Raw genomic sequence first — 25,619 nt, 5'->3', positions numbered from 1 at the left:
ATCACCATCCCTTGCCTGGTGTCCCTGTCCCCGACCCCATCCACCGCCTCCCCCATTCTTCCGCGGGTCAAGTGGACCATGGTGTCCAACGGCGTGGAGACGGAGATCCTGGTGGCCAGGGGTCAGAGGGTGAAGGTCAGCGAGGCGTACAGGGCGCGGGCCGGTTTACTGAACTACACCTCCACCTCCGAGGAGCCGTCGCTGTGGCTGGCGGAGCTGCGTTCCAGCGACACGGGACACTACCGCTGCGAGGTGCAGCAAGGGCTGGAGGACGCCAGCGACTACATGCAGCTCAAGGTCAAAGGTAGGACTTATAGTCAAGTGGACGTTGCAATACCACAAAGAAAAGACTTTTCTGGTGAAAAATGTTGTCCTCCATTAACTAATAAAGTACATGATATTTCATTTAAAGTGAAAGTGCTTGTTCAACATTCTGTCCTCATATTTCACAGTGAAGACATATTCAAACCTCCATTGTCGTCTAGACTTGTTCCATTACTCAATTTCTTCTTTTTGGCAGGTTCAAACCTAAATTTTAACCACTTTTTTTTTTTTTTTACCACTTTTTGTTTGTTTTGCTTGTGTGAAAAACCTTTTTGGCAGTGTGGAGCGGAAAAAGAGACTAAAATACTAATGTCACTTTAATGGAATAACTCAAGTAACCCTGACTTTAACCCAATACCCTAAATTGTATTTAACTGTTCCATGTGAGGCTAAAACATTAACCATAGTGATGTTTGCTCAAATGTTTTCAACCCCTCTGTTTAAAGTGATTATACAGTATGTAAGAGATCAACTTTTAACTGTCTAGATGTAAATTTGATATAAAAGACATGCATTGTGTCTCTCAGTAGTACTTTCCACTCTTTCCTGTTTGTCTCTTCTATATAAACATATCTGGTTTCCCATCAGTGCAGTAGTGTTGGTTTCCATGTGAACAAACTGAATGCATGGTCCTCTGTCCTTGTCTAGGTGTTGTGTTCCACTACAGAGATGCTCTGGGCCGCTATGCCTTCTCCTTCCCTGAGGCCCAGAAGGCTTGTGAGGGAATTGGTGCGCAGATCGCTTCTCCCGACCAGCTCCTTGCGGCTTATTATGACGGCTACGAGCAGTGTGACGCCGGCTGGCTGGCCGACCAGTCTGTGAGGTACCGAACCAGTTATGTTAATGTGGTAATACGCACTATGAATATGACTGAAACAAACAGGGCCGTGGTTTAAGGCCTGACTTTATGGAAAAAAAAGCAATGTGTCGGACGGCAATTTGTCTCCATGTAGGAAACACTGATTGTTGCCTTTTCTTGTAATTTCCAAAGGTACCCAATCCAAGTGCCCCGTGAAGGTTGCTATGGAGACATGAATGGGCAACCAGGAGTGAGGAATTATGGGACGTTGGAGCCAGAGGAGCTTTTTGATGTCTACTGTTATGTAGAGCAAATTAATGGTAGATAATGGTTTATTTTTTCACAAAAATATCAGCATCTACTTTGCTCATCAGAAAAAAATAAAAAATTTTGCTGGTAATACCGTGGCAAATATTGTTGAGGGCAGTGGGTCAGTGTCACTGTACTGGTCAAACATTGTGTCATTGTACTGATTTCCAGTAGCAACATGTCTAAAGCGATTCAAGCAAAAGGCGGAAGAGGAAACCCATTGGATTAATGCCACAACATTTAATATCTATGAGACAGGGTGATGTCTGTCAAAGTGCTTGAATAAATACAATGGAAAAAAAAATATACATGACATTTTCTGATTTTGCAGGGGAGGTGTTTCATGACTCTGTGGCACAGAAGTTTTCCTTCCAGGAGGCTCAGACCTTCTGCCAGGCGGCTGGGGCGGAGCTCGCCACCACCGGACAGATGTACTTTGCGTGGAGCGAGGGGCTGGACCGCTGCAGCCCCGGCTGGCTCGCCGACGGCAGCGTGCGCTACCCCATTGTGGCCCCCAGGGAGCGCTGTGGGGGGCCGCAGGCCGGAGTGAAAACCCTGTACCGCTTCAGTAACCAAACCGGCTTCCCAGAACCCTCCACTCAACATGATGTTTATTGTTTCAGAGGTCAGCACATTTTCATTTTCCACATTTCCCATTGAGCAGAATCACCGAAGTGTTACAGTACAATGTGTGATGTGTTTGAACAGACCAGTCAAAAACCACTGGTGAGACATTGGTTTTAGGAAAGAATTGCCAGGCTGTTTATCTTTCCCCTTACTTAGCCCAAGATCGACTCGTCTAGAGTGATGAAGTCATGATACGGATTAAAGACAAAACCTCTTCGAATTGATATTATTTTGTTATTCCAAACAAATTCAGTTGGTGCCAAGTGCCAACGACCACAGTTTGCAGTTTGCCGACATCTCACAAAGTTTCAGTTTTAAGTAGAATAGGTCTAATGGAGTTTAAAGATGTCCTTGGTTTACCTCGTCTTTTGTGAGGGTTTTTTTATGAAAAAAGTAGCAAGTTCAGAAAATGTTAATCCAGTAACATTGTATGGTATCAAGACCTCGAGTGGGTGGACAGTTCTGATGTCAGTGTGTATTTGAGATCTTAATTTCAGTGAATAATCCGTCCTCTCTACAGATCTTATAAATACTCACACCGATGCCCCGGTGGAGTACGTGGCCACAGAACCCGAGGACAACGGACGAGACGTGGTCCTTCTGATGGAGCCGGTGGAGGAAGTCCAGTTGCACCAGCTCGATGAGCAAGTGGAGCGAGAGGCTCAGAGCGCCCTCGTATCTCTCCCATTTTCCCCGGTCCCTTCCGTCCAGGGAGAACCCGCTGGAACACACACCACCGTTAGTCCGAGCACAACAGAGGCTTCTCTCAATGCCACGGACCTCTTGGACCTCCTTCAGCCCTTTGATGAAACCTCTCCTTCTTCAGATCTGGAAAAAGAATCCCAGGCTCCTACAACGTTGTTGCCCAGCACCAGCATCAACATGGACACTTCCACACACAGTTCCCACTATGACACTTCCGCACCGCCAGTCACCAGTAGCGAGACAGATTCCCACCACAACGAGAACACCAGCCTTCATGAAAGTGAGATCAGAAGCACACCAGACATCCCTGAACCGTCCTACAAGCCTCACAGGCATTACCAGCCAATGCCAGACATGCTTGAAGAGCATGTGTACCAGCTCTCCGATGGTTCCAGGCATTTAGAACCAATGCCTGAAGCCAACCTAGAGATGGACATAGAAGTTAATTCCAGTAGTGCCGAGGATGCCCAGAGCCAAGAGGAAAATATTTCCGAAACGACCCCTACAACCCTTGACCACACGCTTTATTTGAAGCTGGAAGAGACAGGGCAAGAGGCTCTGTCGAAACAGTCCCAAGGAGAAGTTGGGGAGATGGACCTCAAACCAGAACAATCCACCCTGTCTCCCGTCGGGGATCTGACCTCAATGTGGTTCCCTCTGGAAGGATCTGGAGATATTTCCCAAGGTGTGTTAAGTATGAAGCTCAACACAAATCTTAATCTTTCCAAAGATACATTTACTGTAAGTAACAAATGAAATTAGGTGTCAAAACAACACCATAGAGCAAGAGAAGCGGTCTTGTATATTCTTGTGTTCCCCTTTTGTTTGCTGAATTTGATCTTATCATGAATATACTTTCTTTTTTCAGAAGAAGATATAAATGAGGAAACACAGACTTTGTCCAACGCAGCAAAATCCTCCACTGCTCTTTCGACCTCTCCTCTCTCCACCTCTACGGAGGCCACCACCATCACTACTGACTCTCAGACTGGCTCCACGACTGCTATCGTCTCATCTGGCCCTGAACTCAGCCATGATGTTTACTCCACGGTGGCTCTAAATGCCTGGGAGATCTCTTTTTCTACACAGGAAGGCAGCACCAGCTTAGAATACGAAAACATAGTCGCCATGGAGAAAGTGGATTCCGCTGGAGACCAACAGATCCTACCTGTGACGTCTGAAGGGCAGGAAGTTGGTGAAGCAGATTCCACTACCACCAGCAGCACCAGCACCACCACCAGCAGCTCCAGCAGCACCACCACCACCAGTGCCGCCACCACCAGCAACGCCACCACCAGCCCTGCCACCACCAGCCCTGCCATCACCGCCACCGCCACCGCCACCACCGCCACCACCGCCACCACCGCCACCACCGCCACCACCGCCACAACCGCCACCACCGCCACCACCGCCACCACCGCCACCACCGCCACCTCTACCACCGCCACTTCCACCACCGCCACCATCGCCACTTCCACCACCACCACAACCACCACCGAATCCCCCGAGCAGCTCAACAGCACCTGGATGACGACTGGTCCCCCCGGTGCAGGGGCTGAGACATCACGATATGAATCCCACGTGGTTCTCACGCCCACCTCCCACAAGGGAATTGCTACGGTCAGGGCGACAACCCTGGAGACTGAGGCAGAGATCACCGTCCTCCCGGTCAATACCCAAACCTCCAGCTGGGCGATTCTGCCGTCTACCTACGCACCCCAGGAGTCGCTGGTCGATCCAGATTCCGGTAGCGTATTCCCTTCCGTCTCCTCGTCGGCAGCTTTGGGTTCCACTGGGGAACCGGAGTCCCCCCATGCCGAGCCCACATCTGCTGCCGTGACGACCCCTGCACGGAGGACCTCCAACACTTGGAGCCCCATCACCACAACCAAGGAACCCACCCACCCGACCGCCAAGCAGCAGAGGGTCACCGCCTTTATGCCGCCGGTGGATCAAGGTCGAGTGGATCATGAGTTTAGTCTCACGCAGCCGCCCACTTTGTTAATCTTGCCCAATGAGCGGGCTGCCGTGGGCGGCGCTGGGAGACTTGCAGGTAACGTTGACGCCGCTCTCACCAGCTTAACCATGCTGCTCTTGCTACTCGATGCCACGATGCACTAAATCAAATACCCGGCCTTTCCTCGCCCAGCCTGCCTTGTGACTTCCTCCGCCGCTACGTTTGTCTCCCCACTCACCCTTCTGACCTTCTGACCTTTCCCCGCTTCCCCTTAAATTACAACTCACGCTTCTCTTTGTGACCCCCCACACATCCCCCCACACCAAGACACTTACCTGGGACGCCCTCCCATTTACGTTGGGCCCAGTCCAGTCCTTGTTGTGCATGGTTTTGTTTTCTCATCCAAAGATTGACTTCTATGAAGTACTAAATGACATGGAATGTCGGTGAATGAGGGTTTCAATGCGTCTTCTACAATTACTCCCCATTGCAAGAAAAAGTGCCCGGGTTCCACCATTACTTTTCATAGTACCTTGGCAGTGAAAAGGGAATTCTACTGTCTCTACAGGCTCAAATTTAATGTTTGGTTTGCCCCGACATCCCTACATTGTTCTGACTTTGACAAATCTTTGCCAATACTTACTGGAGTGATGACGATCGAACTGACTGAGAGACTTGATCATTCACTTGGATGTGAGAGAACTAATGTGGAATGTAACAGCACTGACCAATGCTATTGCAATAATGTTTTTTTATAGATAATATTGTGGAACAGATAGCTTATCCCCAAATGATCTGTTCATCAAATGTATGGATACTAGTTGTGCTTTTCCCAGTTGTCAGATTTGAACGATTGACATTACAACATCACATACAACAAAAGCACAATTTACCATACACACAGAGGAGGCGAATATGAAGTTCTTATGAATAAAACTCTTGCTTCCATGAAAGTAATGACAGTGCAATAATGTGAACAGTGCAGTGTCAAAATATACTGTAATACCTGCTCCATGTTAGAATTATGGCCATTTAGTAACCAATCTATGTATTTTCTTTGTAGCTACAAGAAATGTAAAACCTAACTCATCAAGGCTGGTTTATTCTCTGGATAATATTGATCAACAAAACTGTTTTTGCTTTATTTTCTTCAATCTCAAATGTTGTAGTGTTAAAGTATGCATCTCTGCAGAGTTCTTTCCTCATTGCTGTTATATCTGTCACAAGGGGACTTTGGCCAAGAAGGTGCTGACAATAATTGTATTATTTTGAGGGGTCATTTTTGAATATTACATTTCTAAAACTTTAAAATATTCAAATTAAATTAAATTAAGTGTAATTTACATTCAATGTGTAAGCTTTTGGTTCATAGAGCGTAGCGCATAGGTCTACCAGCACATGTGGTATTAGTTCTGGCACAGTGGGGTCTGTTTGCTCTGACAGCATCTTGGGTTAATATGCTGCAAAGGCTAAATTGTAAAGACCCTGGAGAAGCCCCAAACACAGGAACATTACAGTGACGTGTGAGTAAAGTTATTGTTTCCTTGTGCGCTACAAACAAAGCAGCGCTGAATTTAATCATAATCCAATTAGCACGTCCACATCCCTTCTTCTCAGTCCAAAAACATACACTCCTATTAAGGGGAAAATCAAATTATTCTTTAAAATGTAAGTATAGGATTACGGGGCCTGGGAAAATGCAGGAAATTAATTGAGTTTGAATGGGCGTACTTTAAATTCCTGCATTTTGTAAGCATCACAGATGGATTTGGTTTTGACTGACAGACTGAACAAAGCCATTGATCGTCCACATGAGCCGTATTTTCACAATATTAATCCACAGGCTGTGGAAAGTCTCTTTTGTGTCTAAGGACTGGCGCAGAATGCCAATCAGGGATCAGCATTGTTCTGGAATCTGTGAACTTGAAATTTCACACAAAAAATGGTCCATTATTTTAATCATTACTAGAGTCTCATCTAATCACTTAGCAGTCTTCTTGGGACATATGGGTTAGATTAGGTCTTGAAACGTATAACATTAACCCATAGGCAGAATTTCTTGATAAGCAGATTACCGTAACACTAATTTTGGGAGAGTTATAAACTCTTACTGGTGCACCGCATGGTATTACAAATCACAGTGTTGTCATTAATGTCTTATTATGCTGCAGTATAATTTTTTTTCAAATTCAACTCTATGGAGACTAAACGTAATTCAGAGATCAGCCACTAGGGGGTGGTATTGCGACATTTCCTCCTTGTTTAATTTGCTGCTAAGCAATCTGGCCAAAACACATTCAGTTTATTTGCAGAAAATAGGATTCCCTTGTCTGGTTGTATTCATTTTTTTTTTTTTTTGTGGAAATGTGCGCAATTGAAAATGCAATTAATCTGGAATGAAGTAAATATTTATGTTCAAATATTTATATTTAATAGATCAACACCAAGTTTAGTCTTTTTGACGTAATATTAAAAAAAAAACATTTTAGGCTTGTGCAAAGCGAAGGTATTTTTGATGGTCTTCTCCCCAGAAAAAGGAACGATGATGAAGCATCTGACCACTGACCCGCTCCTACTCTTCTCACTACCTTTTTTTTTTTTCCCTCCTCCTCATCTAATTGGAATTGGGATACAAGCACAGACATCTGTGGGTTTAAATAATGAAGATTTCCATGTGATTCCAGCGAGAGAGGTGTTTTGAAAGTTGTACTTCACCTTTGGGAGAGTAAAACGGCATTTTGCATCATATGAACTAGCATGTCTGCCAAGCTGCCTCCTCGGTTTTAGGGGATCCGCAATGTATTCTTAAGAGAAAAGAGTTTTGTACCTGTGCTTCTTCCTTGTAAATGTAGTCTTTTTGATTAACTTCTTGATGTTCCTCAACTTCCCTAAACCTTGTTCTTACCCCATCCTCTTCCTTCCATGTGTAACTTTACATTATCTGTACAGCTGTGAGAAATGATGACGTCTCTCAAGTTCCACAGTGGCTCTCTCCTAGTTCCAACGCTCTACTCATTTGCACCGTCCTCTTGCTGTTTCAGATGTGTGTCTTGAGGATCCCTGTCTCAACGGAGGAACGTGCGCGGAACACGGCGGCACCGTCAGGTGTCTCTGCCTTCCGAGCTATGGCGGAAACCTCTGTCAGACCGGTAAGTACGGTGGCTGAAATGTATGGTAGAGCTATATGCAAAAATACTAAATTATGCTAGGTAATCATATTTCGATTTTCTTTTGTTTGTTTGTTTGTTTGTGATTACCAAATTCTTAAATGTTTCTTTTACCAAATATTTAGCTTTATTGTGTATTGTCATTTTTGAGTTATCAATTCATTTTTATTACTTTTGCATGTTGAGCATTATTTTTCTTTTTTTTTTTAAATTCTATTCTAATTGAATGCAGTAGTTGTCTGTCTGTTTGTCTGTCTGTCCATCCACCGTCTTTATATCGAATCTATGTAAAATGTATAAATGTAAATGAAAAAAAAAGCATTCTATTTTCACTTAATTATTTTAAAGTGGCAATCTCGAGGATTTCCGTTTCGTTGTTTTGGGCATGCCGCCCAAATGGCGAAAAGCGGTAATTGCAGGTGTGTTTTTGGACCTAATTCCCAGAGATCCGAACAGTGTGTGACGTCAGTCAGTTTGTAGTCAGCACCCGGGCCACGCCTCCATAACAATTCATGGTCGCCAGTACACATGAATGGATAAATTTGAATGCATGGCGGGAACGTGGCCACAGACACGTTGGTTCTTAATACTCAGAACACTGCAAAGGTAAGGGGTCTCATCACTGGGTCATAGGCGCCATCACCTTCAGATGACCTCATTCGGCAATAGATTGTGACTTAACAGGCGTTTATTTCAATGAAAATCTTCGAGATTCGCACTTTAAGAAAACCTAGCTACTCTACACTTCTACAATCCTTTAAATATCAGAAGTAATTATAATATTTTAAGAACAATGGAAGCTCCATCGTGCAAAACCAATCGTTCGGTACAAACGTTGCTCTCTGTGAATAGTTATGGGAGTGCTCGCAGTTTAACTTTAAGCAAATGAGTCTTCTCCTCAGACCTGGAGCGCTGTGAGCCCGGGTGGGACAAGTTCCACGGCTCGTGCTATCGTCACTTCAGCCAGCGCCTGAGCTGGGAGGTGGCCGAGCAGCGGTGCCGGATGGTGGGAGCTCACCTGGCCTCCATCATGAGCCCCGAGGAGCAGAGCTTCATCAGCAGTGGGTGGAGGAGGGCCAGGGCCCGGAACCATGAAGCATGCTGGGAAATATGGCACTGATCTGCTTCCAGTCAACTGTTTTTATTAAGCATCTTCTGGACGTGATTCAGAGGCTTTAATTCTAGTCTGTGGAAACAGTAGTTACTCTATTAAAAACGCTTTTACAGTCAGATGAGGCTGAGCTAGTGAGTTAATTAATGAGTCAAATAATGTTGTGAAAAAATTAAATCTGCCACTGTGTTCTGGCAACCCGAGTGGAAAATAAAGTATAACACACTGGAATTATAGTTTTTAGTATATAAAGTGTGTAAAAAGTACATTACTACCCATTTGTACTTTTTTATTACTATACTTAAAGTGCATTTTTTGGTGCTTATTTATTTTATACACAAATTTAAAGAACAGCTTCAGTATACTAGGTATTAATACGCTGTAGTGTTGGTAAGCTTATAAAAAAGTATATTGAAAGATTGACCTCACTTCAAATATACTTTAGTATATTATTAAAAGTGTGTTATGTGTCAAAAGTAATCAAAAATACATTAATCTATTTTTTTAATATATATTTAGCCATATCTAAAGAACAAATTCTAAGTGGTCTCATTTGAACACAACTTTAGTTTATCAATGATGAATACGTAAAAGTTATACTAAATATGTTAAGTATACTTTCAGATTACACCCTTAAATATACTTTTGTTTCACTCTGGAATTTCAGATATCAGTTGAACTTGTTGATCTGTATACTGACTGTTATAACTGCATGGTTACAGCACCATGGTCCCATTTCTTGTAGTCTATTATTAAAAAACAACAATACATTTCCAATAGTGAACCATGTTTTGTAACCCCAGTCTTTGTCTGCTGTCACTACAGACAACTACAAAGAATATCAATGGACTGGATTAAACGACAAAACCATCGAAGATGACTTCCGCTGGTCTGATGGAAACCCACTGGTGAGTAGAGTTACATTAAAAAAAGAACGATACAAAAGATCTTATTGAGCTTCAAAGATAGATAGATAGATAGATAGATGGATGGCTGGATGGATGGATGGATGGATGGATGGATAGATAGATAGATAAATAGATAGATTACTTATCATGAATCAATCAATACAAAATCAATAAATCTTCCATTGCGGCCTGTGTAGCTGTATGAGAACTGGTACAAGGGGCAGCCCGACAGCTACTTCCTGTCGGGGGAGGACTGCGTGGTGATGGTGTGGCACGACACCGGGCGCTGGAGCGACGTGCCGTGTAATTACCACCTGGCCTACACCTGCAAGAAGGGCACGTGTGAGTAACACGCTGAGTACTGACTTAGAGGTTAGCCGTTTTAATTTGACCTGGGATCAATGCTTGTGCCATAGCTGGACTGGCCAGTCCGACTATGGGCCTTAAGAAACTCGAAAATTCACGAAACTTTGCACACTCGTCAGTCCCGGTCATCATCATCCATCATCCCGGTATCAATTGATATTCTATGGGTTCCGTGCATGGGCGTGGCGAAATGCCCACCCATAGAAAATACAAAAAAAATAGAACCTACTCACTTTTCTTCACGAAAACTCACAAAATTGGGTACACATATGTAACATCACTCGACTTAAAAAAAAAAGATATTGGCGCCATGACCTTAACGCAACAGGAAGTCGGCCATATTTAAAAACGTGCCATTTTTGTAATTTGTATTCCATGTACTTTCGCAATATCCTCCTAGGTGATTTATCGGCTCGACCTCAAACATGACGGGGTTCTACAAGGCACCTTCACGATTAAAAGCAATTAAAGGATTTTGTTTTCGTCACACAGTGTGGGCGTGGCAAAGCATTGAATTGGATGTTCGAAAAAAGGCCCTGTTTACGCGTGTCTACCTTTGCAAACTCCTCCTCTGCGATTTATCGGATCGACTTCAAGGTGGCATCCCACTGACACTTGCACGTCAAGGACCCGGTCATCGCTGCTTGCAGCTTTACCTACTATTATTATTTTATAGCAAACAATGCAATTTTCATCGCACATCTTGAGTTTGTTTCGACACTTTGAAGACAAAGGATTTTTTGGTTTTTTTTTTTTTATGAATAAATGTCTTCCCTTTCCTTCCTCCGTCAGCGTCGTGTGGTCCTCCGCCCAAAGTCCGAAACGCGGTGATTTTCGGGAAGGTTCGCCAGAGATACGAGACGGAGGCGGTGGTTCGCTATCGCTGCGCGGAAGGCTTCCGGCAGCGGAGGAACCCTCTGCTCAGGTGTCTGCCCGGGGGAGTGTGGGGGGTGCCTCACATCCTGTGCACTCCGGGTGAGTTTTTGACCAACCTAATGTTCATCTCTGTATCACTTCAGGAAGTTAAATCCAAAAGTCATTTCTTTCCACCCGTCGCTTGTTCCAGAGGCGGGAAGAAGCGCCCTGGCCGCGGATGTGACATCACCCGCCTTGGGGGACGAATTTGAGGAGGTCACCAAGGAGACGCCGCAGTACTGGGACATCAAGTTTTGAAACAGTACTTTCCTCTCACCTTCACCCTCTCTCCTTTCAGTGTTATGTTGAAAGAAAAAAAAAAATACGTATTGCAAAGAAATAAAACTTAAAAATGCATTTTAAAAAGTTCTAGAAAGACAGGCCAAAAGTCAGCCAAAAGAGCCCAGATGCTGTAACATAAACATAAACTGTTTCATTTTTTTTTTAAGAAGTCCTTGATTCAACAAATTGGTTGTTTATACTTTCCACTGTTTTCTATCAAATTTTGTTAGATTTAGTATAACGTCATTTTGAATACAAACTATTTTGTCTTGAAATAAAGCGCTCGTGGACTAGAAAGATGACTGAAAGCTGCTATTCAGCTTTTAAATCCACACTATAAATCCACATGGTACTAATTAACTTTGTTTTTTTCTTTTTTATTTTCTTTTTTATTTTTGGCTTGTTTTATTATCAAGAACTGGTGCTAACCTAATTTAAAAGCCTTGTGCAGCATTTCAGAGAGAGGTTTTGGAATTGTGTGAAGGGGGGGACTCTTTTTTTTTCTGGTATCGATTTGAGGATGTTTCACTATAAAGCACAATGGTGGAGTGTTTTTTTTCTTTTTGATATTAAGTCCTTGGCACTAAGGCGACCATGTCTCAAAACAAAGGAAAAACAAAAACGTTTTGTTTGTTATCTGCATCTCCCTGAAAGACTCATTTCATTTCTGAAGACACAGTTTTGTTCATCAACTTTATGTTGTAATAAAGTTATGTAAGACAGAGCAGTGAATAAATGACGCATTTTGCTTTTCGTTGATTCAAAGCGGCTGTCTATTGGGTTTTTTTTTTAACAACATTTAGTCCTATGGGTAAAAGCACAGAGCAATGTGAGCAGATTCCTTTATTAAATTCTATGAAAATATATTACACTGTGACAATACATTTGATTCTTATTCTTATGTGGTGTCGGGATATTTCCCAAAACTGCTGAAAATATTTTTTGAAACTGACAAAGGACAAATTGAGGCAATCAAAAGTAAACGTTGGCCAAACTGTCTGTTACATAACTCAACTAACGCCGTTAATACAACGTTAACATTGTTTCACCACCAGGTGGCAGCGTTGAGCCGTGAGCCACACCCCACAGAAACCTGCTGGGATTTGTTCTTGGTGATTGGTATTAGATGACCTCCATGTTGTGGAAATACTATTCCATAGCAAGATATTAGGTTCATGTTTAACATATTAAACAAGTATTTCCCAGCAATGAATCACCATTCAAAATGTCAGCGCCAGAGCATTACAGAAGAGATCAAATAAATTAATTATTATGTTAAAACATTGGAGTAAACGTACATTATTTTAAACAGGCAATATTGGAAAAAAAAAATACAAATATAGAGATTCTAAAAAAGAACCACTCAGCAAATAATTGATGATATTCATTGTCATTTTCATCTTCAAATTGCCTTTGTTTGCCTTTGCCAAGCATATTTGACACAAAAAGCTGGCTTTTTTTGGCAACATCAGGTAAGATTCATTTCTTTCAAGTCTATGGTAGCCTTTATATACTGTATTTCTAATGTGAAGCCGTCCTCCAGCATTTTTTGATACCAGAGAACAGGAAGAAAACATTTTCATAAACAAATGTTAATGTAAACTATACAATTGTAATAATATAATTATATATAATAATACAGGCACCCACACCTTTGTATTAGTCTCTCACTATGTGTAGGCAGGCATAGCATTCAAAACACAACAATAGCGATGTGATGAAAGATAAAAGTAGTATTTTCCCAGTTTCACCCATTTCAGCATAGTGCCCTTCAGCAAGGCACATAAATCCTAGCTTTCTGGTCTTGCTCGGAAGCGATTAATTAAAGGTTTTGGCTATGCCAGGGGGCTGCAGCTTCAGAGTGTCTGTGCGTGTGTGTGTGTGTGTGTGTGTGTGTGTGTGTGTTCACAACCCAGCCCCTACCTCCATTTTCTCCCGCTGAACAAAGCCCGGACCTGTCTTCACACAACTAATCAGTGAGAAAATTTGAATTGATCGTGACAAATTTTTCTTTTTTTCCCTGAGAGAGGTGGTTCTGTCAGGGCAGGACGGCGGGTCTCAGGCCTTCTATAGGCGCCACGGCCCGGCCTGAATGCAGAGGGTCGATGTCCTACCCGTCCGACACAGGGCCAATAACATGGCTCCAGATGGGGCCGCATTGTGGCCTGTGGCCTCGGGGTCACGGGGTCAGGGCCGAGTGAACAGAGGCCAGTGTTTAAGGACTCTTTATGGAGTTCCTCCCTCTTCCAGAGGAAGTGTGGCTTGCTAATTGAGGGCCGGCTTCGTGGTTCCAGGCCCCCACCACCCTAACCCCTGCTGCGAGGTCCTTGACACCTGATAATGATCATCTCTGTGTCCTGCTGCTACGGAGGTCAACTCCGGGTAGTGAAAAGAGGAGAGAGGGGGCCTGTAATTTAAATATTAGAATGTTTAAGGCTGTTTTAATGTTTTATTACAGCAAGACACATGTTGCCATCAGCTAATCGCAGATCAATACATAAATCTCAGCCACAATTCTATCACACGCTTTGCACATTTTGCGGACAATTACTGACAATTCGGGGAACTAGTGGCAAAATAATTGTACAAAGGAGGAGAGGGTGGAATAAATATCTGAGGGAAGGTGAACAATGGCACCCAGGGCTTCGCAGGATTTGGTCTTCCTCTCCATGAAAAGGCAAAAGGGGGAAGAGAGGTTGAAAAGACGTGCCAAGTTGGCTGGGAACCTCAGTGAGCCACGTTACCCACATACCGCAGACAAACCACTCCGGTGACCAATCGGTCCTGCATTCCAATAGTTTTTTTTGTTTGTTTTGTTTTTTGGGGACCGAGCAAACACATACAAGGACAATACAAACTGTAAAGCGGTTAGAAAGACTAAATGCAAACAACATTTTAATTGTGGAAGTAATCGGGGGAATCCAAAAATGAAATTGGATAAATGAGGCTTCAGAAGGACTTTGTGTGGTAGTTTGGGTCTGAAGAGGAGCCTGTCAGCTCCAAAACGTCATTTCTCTGGGTGGCGATATCAATTTGCACCAGCGTTGCCACAGTGTGCAGATTCTTCGTTCCGGTGTTTTAAGTGTGGGAATACCTTAGCACTCCTCCCATCAGCACTTTGCATGTCATACATTAACAACAAGAACTATGAATTTGTCTCCACGATGCAACATAAGGGCTAGATGTGAAGGGAAAGGTGACATAAATGTAAGTTCTGCTCATCAATGGTCATCATCCCTTAAAGGAACAGAAAATGGTTGATTCGAGCGTTCAACTACCACTCAGAATCAGCACATTTTCTCGGTAAACTAAAATCTCTTTAAGCCGTAAGACGCCAAAGCGCCGCTCATGCAGTTCTCACACACAGCGATAAAGGTTGGATATACAAAAAGAACAGAATTGTGGTTTATACCCCGACATTTACTGTTCCTGTTGATACCGCAACACAACATACTTTTTGACCTTAACCGTCTGTTTTTTTTAACGTTATTCATTTATTTTATTGTAATATAAAATAAGTGGCAAATGAGAATGTAAAACCAATTGTTATTGAATGTCATCTAAAGAAGAAGTGTAGAAATTGATTAAAAAGCCAACATATGTTTCCAGGGAAATTACAGAATGTTCAATTGAGGAAAAAACTCGTTCCATATGATTATCTCCAATTTCTTATGGTTATTAAGTACATTGTGTTATAAGAAACCTTCACATCTTTGATGGAGTGTTTCTTGTGAAAACTGGAGCTATATCACTTTCACACCACGAGGAAACCACAGGCTCCATCTTATCTTTGTGGATGATCACCATGATCTAATGGCTCCTTAAATCCAGGCCAATTAGGCCTCCAGCAAATGAGGAGTGGGTGTTTCACACTGCACCAATTTGCACCAGAGGTGGGAAGGCTTATTGACAAGCCCTGGTGGGAAATCATGCAGTGGAATAGAGCTTTTTTTAGACGTTTGAAAAATATCAGCTGGAAGGAAAAGAAAAGAAGGTTCCAGGACCATTCGCTGAAGAAATCTGTCATAATTTTTTAATATATATATATATATACACACATATATACAGTATATATATATATATATATATATATATATATATATATATATATATATATATATATATATATATATATATATATATAATATCAATAATAATTATATTAATACCCCTTAAATGGGTTTGATATATAAATTAGAAATAAGAAATGGAATTCGTTTTTTGATTTTTGTTTGAGAACTGCAATTAAATCCGGTGCATTTAGTATCATTTGCATTTTATTGTTGATTTTTTTTACATGATTAAAAAAGGGGGGGGGTTGTGGTTGCATTTGTTGTTGCATGACGTTGTTAGTAAACAATTCTTTATAATGATTTGATAATGCCTTCGACATTTAAAAAAAAAAAATAATAAATAAAAAAAAAAAAAAAAAAAAAAAAATATATATATATATATATATATGAAAAACAATAAATCAGGGGCATATGGCAATATTATAATTTTGATTATTATTCAGTATTTTTGTTTTTTATGGCAAAACACGAGAAATAAAATCTGTTTTGTCCCATCACGAGGTCGTGCTTTTGGCAGTGTAATACCTAAAATATCCAATAGGGGTCACTTGCATGTAAAGTTATACAAACTCAATTTAGCATTTTGAATATGAACAAATATGCATTTGGGACAACAGAAGCTTGTAGGAAAAGATGCTTGTTGTCGTGTGTGTGTGTGTGTGTGTGTGTGTGTGTGTGTGTGTGTGAGTGTGTGTGTGCGCACGCGCACACACACACACTCGTCTTAAATACATAATTTCAATGTAAAACAGCCAATTTGAATATCATTTATAATACATAATATCATGTGATCAGATCAAGAGGTCATTCATGAGTGATACCAGATTGAATTGGCCATTTTATCACCCCGGCCTTGTTAGGATGTTAACTCAGATCAATTACTCATCCCATCACAACGTTAGAAACTTACCACTCTGCTGCAGCTCTCTCACTCTCTGCGCTTTCATTTTGCTCAACGGGGAAAATGTTTAAGCCTTTAAAAAAGTTGAAATAGGAAGCTCACAGTATACTCAGTTTTTATACAATATGTTATTCTGGGAAAAACAACAGTCGCAATCTGTTCATTTTATGAGGTTTTATTGACCGCCTTGCACTTCCGCAAATAAGCTCTTTTGGCTGCATCCGTGCCTACGGAAGTGACTAGGAACAGAAAGTTACGCCGCTTCCGACTGGCAACCTGCTGTAGCCAACGTTACGCGCCGGATGTACTGCAGAATTTGCAAGTGGTTTTAAATAAAATATGACATTGCTGCTATTCAAAACATGTTCAATAAATACACCAAGTCACATGTGACTATCATGTGAGTTTCCTGTGTTTCGAAAAAAAAAAAAAAAGGCGATTTCATGATTTTTTTTTTTTTTTGGATTCAACCTTTGCCCCATTGGACTGCATTGGAGCACAGTCAGAAGCTGCAGCAGAGTGGTGAGTTTCTCAACCATAATGATGGGAACCAATATTTGAATAAGACCTGGGTTGAAAAATAGAAAACCTATTTTTTAAACACTTCCTTCTACCGGTGAATACTGTACTATAAGTACCAATTTTTAAATCCAATTCCCATCAGGGTAGAGCTGGGGCCACAGTTGGCAATGTTTCCAGTGTAGTTGTTTAAGCGTTTTGTTTCGAGCCAGCTCTGAGTGAGTGAAATGCGTTTTATTGAGAACCCCTGTACGTTTGAAATCCTCGCAATCCAAGCTCAGCTCTCAGCCCAGCCAACAAAGTGGAGGAACCGTTCAAAATGTGGAGGCCGACTCATTCAGCAGTTTCTAAACAAACAGCCCCGTATACCATATACCCGGCGTTCAGCGCTGCCGGCGGTTGTGTATTAGCATGTGAAAGCCCCTAGTTCCTGTGAACCTATTTGCCCTCTGACCTTTCCACTGTGTGCTGCAGACAGCAAATAGCAGCGGCCGTGATGGAGGGCTCCCCCCAATTCGGTTCTCAGCACCACCCTTCGTCCTCACCCCGCCTCCCCGCCTGGCTGAGTTATACACGGATGTAGACCACAAAGAAAGAGTCCAGTCAGGTTCGTTCACATTCATGTGCCCATGTCTCGCCTAAAGCACCACCTACACCCGCCCCCCCCAACCACCCTTCACCCTCCACCCTCCACCCTTCTGACTTTATGTTCAGCTCAGACTCTGACTGGCACCCACTCTGACTTTCCCACCTCCACCCCCGTGCACGCCCACACACCCTGCCATTCCCACCTTTTCTTGTCACAGTCTTGCATGGAGGGAGGGTCATGCAGGATGCAAAAGCACACAGACAATATCACTTTTATTAATAATTTGAATAAATACATATCTTTAAATGAACAATTTAAAACCCACAACTCTATTGTGATGTATCCTCTGCTGCTGCACGGGTCCACAGTCACATGAAACAAGGTGCAGACGGTGCTATGTGGAAGTCAAAGCTTTCATGAGATCTAAAAACCCAAGACATTGCAGGTTAGCGGCCTCTCATGCGGACACACTTGGATACAACCTTGACGTCACCAGTGAAATTGATCTAATATTTTGAACATTGAAAATCTCATTAATATGCCCTCAGTTTTGTCATTCTATACCATATATTCTGTATTACACATTGGGTAATTTTTGACCTTCGAAAATTCACCTGAAGGGTAAAAACCTGGATGCCATTTATTGTATGTTATAACATTCCATATGAATTAAAATACTAAATGTAAAACGTTTTTGAGACCGTTTATTGTTGCAACCCCAGTTTTGCAGTTTTAAACGCTCCATGATACATATCGTTTCTTTATCCTTCTACACCAAGAAGGTTGATACTTGTGTACTTGGGGAACATTAATCATAATCTTGTTATTGAATATTTATTAAGATTATGTTATTGCCTCCTCCCAAAAAAAAACCATAACATGTGCTTGTGCAGCCCAATAATGCATCATTTGATCATTTTGAGAAAAGCTCTTATAGATTAGCCACATAAGGTCCCAAACATTATGGGTATAGTTTGATTATGGCCTGAACTAGGATTGGCCATTTTACTAGGTTGATTTTACATAATTTTTCTATGTTTAGGAATATTCACAATGACGTTGTTTTCGCTCTAAGCCGTCACATAAATTGTCAGGATCAAAACTTTACAACAAGATGTAACGGATCTATATTTAATCGTCCTTGAGATTCCTGAACAAAACCACTGTCATGGATAAAAGGCACCGGCACAATGTCACAACAATGTCAGAGTTCTGCAGAAAGGATAAAGTTGAGGAGGTTCATTCATTAATTCAGTGCAGACAGACACACACACACACACACACACACACACACACACACACACACACACACACACACACATATATATATATATATAAACACACACAGAATTACCATAGACTGAAGCATTCCTAAACACAGTCAGACTTCAATGACCAACACTCAGACATGCAAACAGCGCTTCACACATTGCTCCCCAGACAACCCCCCCCCACACACACACACACACATGCACACACACACACACACTCTCCCACACCCACAGTGTGATGCAGACAGGTTGAAGGGTCTCATCTTGCCGTCTTTTCTCCTGTTGTCTCCCACGTCTGACCCGCTCTCTTTATGCGTCTGATTTAGGAGTCAGACCCTCCAACGTGCCATGACACACACACACGCCCGATTCCTCGCCGCGTTTTGTGTCTGCGCACGCCGGCCTCCTAACGCCGCCTATGACATATTGTAATCCCGTCTTCCCCCTCTGCCTGGCTATCAAGATTATTCACATGATTTTTATTTTAACAAACGCCCGCCCCACCAGACCGTTTGTGTTTTGTTTCGTGGTAAACAGCGGCAGCGAGTGGGATGACATCTCGACCACGAGCGCCATCGGAAGAACGTCCCCCATCACGGACGGACGCTCAACTTAAAAGTAGCTTCACCACCTCGATCACTCCTTGTGTGTTTCAAGTGAGAAAAGTTACGTGTGAGGCGAAAGATTTTGTTGATTTTTTTGGGGGTGTGTTCCTGAGCATATTTATGTGTAAGACACAGAAATGCCGTTTGTTGCTCAATGCGTCTCAGACTCATTACTGTTGTTCTTCCCTTTCCGGTCCGTGTCAAGTCATTTCTTTTTTATTGCCCTTTTCTTTTTCCAGAGAAGCGACACACTTCACTCCTCTTCACGAGCGTCCGTGGATGCCCTCCCCTTGACCCCTCATGCCTGAACTGTGACCTGGGAGCAGCCGCCACCGCGGAGAGAGGCCGAGAGGTCGACCTCAGCAAACCACCAGGTCAACAAGCACTTCATCTGCCTGCCCACCGCAGCCCTTAAAACCAACCGGGGAGGGAAGGTTTTCGGGCTCCGGAACATTCTAAAGGCGGGTATTTCAGTCGGTAAATATAGTGTCCTTTATTGTACACATGTTGTTTAGCATTTGTCAGACTTGGAATGACTGAAAAAATGGCATTTCCAAAGGGATAGATCAATTTAAAAAACAACATTCGCGTTATATAACAAACAAACCTATTACATGTATACATGTAATAGCTTTATATTTAACCAATAATCCACTCCTGTTCTTATTTTGTTACTATTTTCCTTTCATATGCTTGTTCCTGTGTATGTTTTCATTTTGGGGAGCTTTTTTTTTGTTAACTGTTTTCTTGTTGTGTGACCTTTGACATTTGGGTGATTCCTCCCTGTATATCTGCGCTACTCGAATAAACTTCGCCCCCGGCTGGCAAGGCAGCACCTTTCTTTGTCTGATTCCTCATCATCCACAAACACAACGCAGAGTTCGGCTAAATGGGGCAATGTTACAGGTGCCACAGAGGTTGAAATCCCCAGGGCCTTTAAGGAAACGGGACCCTAATCACAGGGGTCAGATGTCACACTACTTGTTGATTAAAAAAGGCCACCGAAGAGGGTCACATGGAGTGACATCCTCCCTTTTTTCCTCTTTCTTTCTCTGAACTCCAGCCACGCCCCTTGATTGGTCACTTGTCCACATTACATTTTAATAGATGCTGTGTTTTTGTTTGCTTATAAAAAATTATAAAAGTCAAGAAAATAAAAATGATCAAAAGAAAAGAGAAAAGAAAAGCAAGAAACCTTTGGAAAGCTCCCAAAATGGACGATCCCTTTCTTAACCCCTTAAATGCATCTACACATTGACTGTGATTTTATCTTATATGTGAATAGTATTTTATACTCAACTTCTTCCCAGATACAACATTGTGATGTTTGGGAGGGTGGATAGTTTCTCCAGAAAGGTAACTGACCGCTGCTATATTTTAGTAATTCCACACGCTGTGCACTGGCAATACCAGCATAGACTAGTGCCTTGGTAAACATTGTATAGTCTGTAAACACACTTAGAAGCGTTGATGAATCATTCAAATATAATATATAGACAGTGCTCGCTGCCCCCCTGCCTTGAACAGCATAAAATTCAGTTTTGGTGTGCAACCCCAAGATTTTTAGTGGCACCATCTGGCCACCCCTATGAAAAATTTCTGGGGGCACCACAGCCACCCACACACACACACACACACACACACACACACACACACACACACACACACTAGAGTAAGTCTGAGGTCACGGTGTGGTGGAAAAATAAGGGAAATTGACCATTATCCCTCAGGTCAGCTCCCTCCCGCTCGCTAACCCTCCCTAACAGCACCTCGGTTCAGTGTCTATTCCAACCATTTCCATCAATCCAAGTGTTTCTGTAACGTTCACTGGTACCTGCAGGTTTGAACCCAAAAGCCAACGATGAGACGGATCAAGTTGCAAGGAGAGTTGAGTTTACTTAAGTCAACAGGCAAGGTCAAAACCAGCACAACACTCAGGCAAACACATCCGACAAGGGGCAGGCAAGGAATCCAAGGCCAGCAGGGTCAAAACAGGCAGGTCAGGGAATACACAGGACTGAATAATGCTGGACCGCTTGGCGAAACACACTGGACAAACTGGCGGAGAATCAAAGGAAGGAGACTGGTATATAAGCTGAGGGACTCACGAGGGAATGAGCTGCAGGTGAAGAGATGGGCGGGGGAACAAGGTGAAGGGAATGAGGTGACTGCATGGCAAGAGGGAGTGACAGGATCTGGAATGACGGGAGAGTTAGTGGCATAAGAACAAAAACCCAGATGCAATTAACTAATAGTTGGGAGAATTCATGACAGTCATCACCTCCTCTGATTGCTCTGTGACTAAAGGTCCTTTTAAAGGACCTGGTTGCTCAGTTATCAACAGTTACCAAACTACCACGTAATTGTGTAGAAAAAGCTGGAGTCAAACCTCCAGAAATGAAATGATTAAAATGAAAGTCCAGCCGCCAGCCAATGCAATTATTATGTATTTCATTATTTTTTCCGCAAGTTCCTTTTCAGGTGAAACATTATTTTCCCACCGTACATCGGCATCGCCATTGTTTCATCGCTCCTCTTCCCACCATGCAGACAGGGGCTCGCCGTTGAACTTGAACTCAGTTCCCTCAGACACCCGTCAACCCCCCCCCCCAACCCTAAAACACCCTGCTCTTTGAGAAGCCGTCTCCCCGTCTCCCCGTCTCCCCTTTTCCCTTGACTTTCTACATCCCCCGTCTGCTCCATAACACCCCAGACCCTCACAGCCTCCACCCTGCACCACCCTGCACCCTACCGCCCGGCTTTTCAGGCTGCGTGTGGCGGCCTGTGGAGACGTGCCGCACAGAATGCAAATCAGCGCGGCAGCGGCACGTCCCACGACTTCCCTCCCAGACACAAGCTTTTGTTTTGTCACGGATTCTATGAGGATCAGAGGGACCCCCGACGTCCCTGCGGTCTGGAGGCCGCTCTGCATCACACGCCGAAGTGGAAGCTCTGACAGCCAGGCGGTGTTTTTTTTTTTTTCTTACTATATTACTCTTACCATTGCAGTCCAATGGGGCAAACTTTTAAAGCCATTAAAACAAACAAAAACGTTAAATCTCCTTGCACAGTGAGAAGCTGCAGCAGAGTGGTAAGTTTCTCAATAGTGTTCAGCGAGGTCATGCTATGAACAGTTATAAATTGTGGGAACCAACATCTTAATGAGGCCTGGATTGAAAAATGGCAAACCCAATCTGATGTTCACATGGGTTTGGGATTCGGTTCAGCATTAGGGTTGGGTTCAGGTTTAGGTTTAGGGTTACTGTACACTTACACCAGGAGCGATTTTGTCGTGATTTTATCGCTTCTGCACGCTCAATCCCCAAAGAGCCGCCGCTGTAGGCCCATACCAGAAGCGATCGCTGTCGCTTGTGGGCGTTCCCGTTCAACTCGTCGCTGAGCAGTTGCCATAGCAGCGTATAAACAGATTAAAGTGCACACAGCTGCATTCATTTATTTAGATGTTGTTTGCAAATATTTTTATTTTTAAGTGACGGTTATTTTTACATGTATTGATACAATTTAATATAACATTTAATATATTGATATATGCAACATTACTCCACAAAAACAAGCGTCTTCCCGCTGCTCCTCCACCACTCCTGCTCTTCTTTATCCTTCTCTCCCTTCTGTAAGTGTCCCTTCCATTTTCTCTTGCAGTCTTCAACTAATGATGAAGAAAATACAATAACAAAACATTGCAACCTTCTGTCTCTCTCTTTGTGGATGTATGTGAGTGTGTAAATGCACACATAGTAGTCTAAATTATATACGTTTATGCCTGTCAGATTAACTGCTCAAAAAATATTGTGCGTGTGTGTGTATGTTCTGACCATGTGATTTGTGCTATATGACATGATACTGTACATGAAAATGCTTTTAAACAAACAACATGGACGTACTTCGAACATCGAACTTGGACTTTCACATTTTTAATTCAGTGCATCATGTAATAAACCTCACCAGGGACCCCAACTACCTCCCTTCCACAATTTTTTTAAATCATGTCTGGACCGGACCAGTGGAAATGCATCGTCGCTGCCCCGCCTCACAGCTAATTTGGATAAAGTTGATCTCCTTGAATTTTCTCCTCGTCACCACCTCCCTTTGGAAATGACTGACTTCCGGCCACTTTGTCGCTGCATGTCACTTCTGGCGTGAGGATTAGGTTTAGGGCTAAATGTATAAGGGCTAGGGTTAGGATTAGGTTTTTAGGTTTTGTGTAAGTTGTTGATAGTCACGTGACTCTGGGTTCACTGGCACACTATTTATTTATTCTCAAATTTTTGCTTTTCTCTTATTTTACAGATTTTGGGTTAATTTGCTGTGCCAAACACAGGAGGACACTGTTGGCAGGGGGAGAGGAGTTCCCGAGGATCCCGACAGTGTTCTGAGAGAGCTCCACGTGGCAACAAGGTAAGTAGAGCACCCATTTCCTTCCCACAGGTATACACACACACACGCACACACACACATACACACACACACACACACACATACACACACACACACACACACACACACACACACACACACACACACACACACACACACACACACACACACACACACACACACACACACACACACACACACACACACATCCATGTATATATGTATAGAAGGCATATTAGTGATAAAGGAGCATATTGGAAAAATTCATGCTACACACAGCAACCCAATAAATAAATGAAAAAGATAAAATAAACAAACAAACAAACAAATAAATGAATAAATCTGGAAGTGCTATAAAATTAGGGAATAAATTCATAATTTAACTAATTTATCTTCATGCAAATTTGAATCACACAAGGAAGGGGAAGGTGAATTCAAACCAATCAGTGTTAGGGTTAGGGCTGGGGTTAGGGTTAGGTATAGGGTTAGGGGTTTGGGCTCTTTATGTGTGTGTGATATGTGTGTGTGTGTGTGTGTGTGTGTGTGTGTGTGTGTGTGTGTGTGTGTGTGTGTGTGTGTGTGTGTGTGTGTGTGTGTATCTGTGTGCAAGAAATGCCTCCATTTTGCATTACATCACATAGATGCTACATTCCCGAAATGCATTCATGCGTTCTTTGTTAATGCGTGCTTGTTTCATCGGAAGCCAAATGATTCCACTTGTGGTAAACTCGCAGTGCTATGCACTTTGATTAGACATATGAACAAGTATGTCACATGTGTGTAAACATGTACTTATTCAACAAATTAATCATGAATGGCCATTGTTTGAAATATTTGTCTTCATTCATTTGGCAGGTTCTTCTTAAATTATTATCAGTGAGAGTACAATTTGACAAGAGTAAATCTACACATATGGAGACCTGTCAAAACATATTTTGGACCACTACTGGACCACTTTAGTCTTTTTTATTTGGCACTAATCCGAGGGGATGTTCTTCCAGCTCCTGCCAGTCCTGACCTGGATATCCATGCAGTGGTCAATGTGCGTATACAAGGTCCATATGTACATATTTGAGACCACACAGATATAGTTATATCCTACTGCACTATCCCCTGTGAACGTAGCCTATAGAAATGTGGTAGAATAATGGCCGAATGCGAATCAAAAGTAAATATCAATTTATCTATGATGCGTAACTAAGGATGATGGTATCTTGTATTCCATTTGTCTGAGCAATACTCTGATCTGAATGCCGTTACACGAGAAAGCCTGAATCAACGTCTTTGATGGCATTGTCAAAAGTGATGGACATAATCTCATTGGTCTGTGGAGTTGTCACTCAATCTGCCAGGAAAGTGTAGCTTGTAAATGGTCCTGAAGATGCAAGTAATCCCTGTCTGACAATACGGTTTTTAAACAGAGACGTTTCAGTTTCTTGAAAGACAACCTTGATGGGTGGTACAAGTTTGGGATATTGATTGGTTTAAATACTGCCTCTGACGGCTCCATGTTACAAAGCCCCTTTGGTCGTCTGCTTTCAGTATCCTTGGGAACAGGAACGATGGAAACGCCGCGGTGTGAGAGGAAACAGAATTGTTTCCTACAAAGTTTACTGTTTCCTACAATTGGTTTAGCCCAATGAAGTTCCTAGGACCGGAATATTGCTTTTTTTAAACTTATATATATAAAAATATATTTATTTATATATTTTTTTCTTATATATTAAATATTTAGTTTATAGGTTAAGACAGTGAGCCGGAGTCTCTCCACAGAAATGATATGATATTTGATATGA

The 25,619-nt window shown here is 42.6% G+C and overlaps 1 protein-coding gene across 1 annotated transcript in view; it reads left to right on the top strand.

Annotated features, from left to right (window-relative positions):
• Positions 1–12,235, top strand: part of LOC307228969 (brevican core protein-like) — a 17,895-nt gene extending 5,660 nt beyond the window's left edge. The window contains exons 3-14 of the mRNA XM_079998825.1: positions 1–304; positions 973–1,147; positions 1,316–1,443; positions 1,764–2,057; positions 2,580–3,449; positions 3,633–4,817; positions 7,763–7,870; positions 8,791–8,949; positions 9,825–9,907; positions 10,105–10,249; positions 11,066–11,248; positions 11,340–12,235. The exon at positions 1–304 is cut by the window's left edge and continues 68 nt beyond it. Of these exons, the coding sequence (XP_079854951.1) occupies positions 1–304; positions 973–1,147; positions 1,316–1,443; positions 1,764–2,057; positions 2,580–3,449; positions 3,633–4,817; positions 7,763–7,870; positions 8,791–8,949; positions 9,825–9,907; positions 10,105–10,249; positions 11,066–11,248; positions 11,340–11,446 (3,741 nt within the window). The 3' untranslated portion in view covers positions 11,447–12,235. The remainder of the gene's footprint in view (positions 305–972; positions 1,148–1,315; positions 1,444–1,763; positions 2,058–2,579; positions 3,450–3,632; positions 4,818–7,762; positions 7,871–8,790; positions 8,950–9,824; positions 9,908–10,104; positions 10,250–11,065; positions 11,249–11,339) is intronic.
• The last annotated feature ends 13,384 nt before the right edge of the window (positions 12,236–25,619 follow it).

The sequence above is a fragment of the Zeus faber genome (assembly GCF_960531495.2).
Source record: "Zeus faber genome assembly, chromosome: 1".
In the NCBI taxonomy this organism is placed as follows: Eukaryota; Metazoa; Chordata; class Actinopteri; order Zeiformes; family Zeidae; genus Zeus; species Zeus faber.
This window is presented reverse-complemented; position numbering and strand designations above follow the sequence as displayed.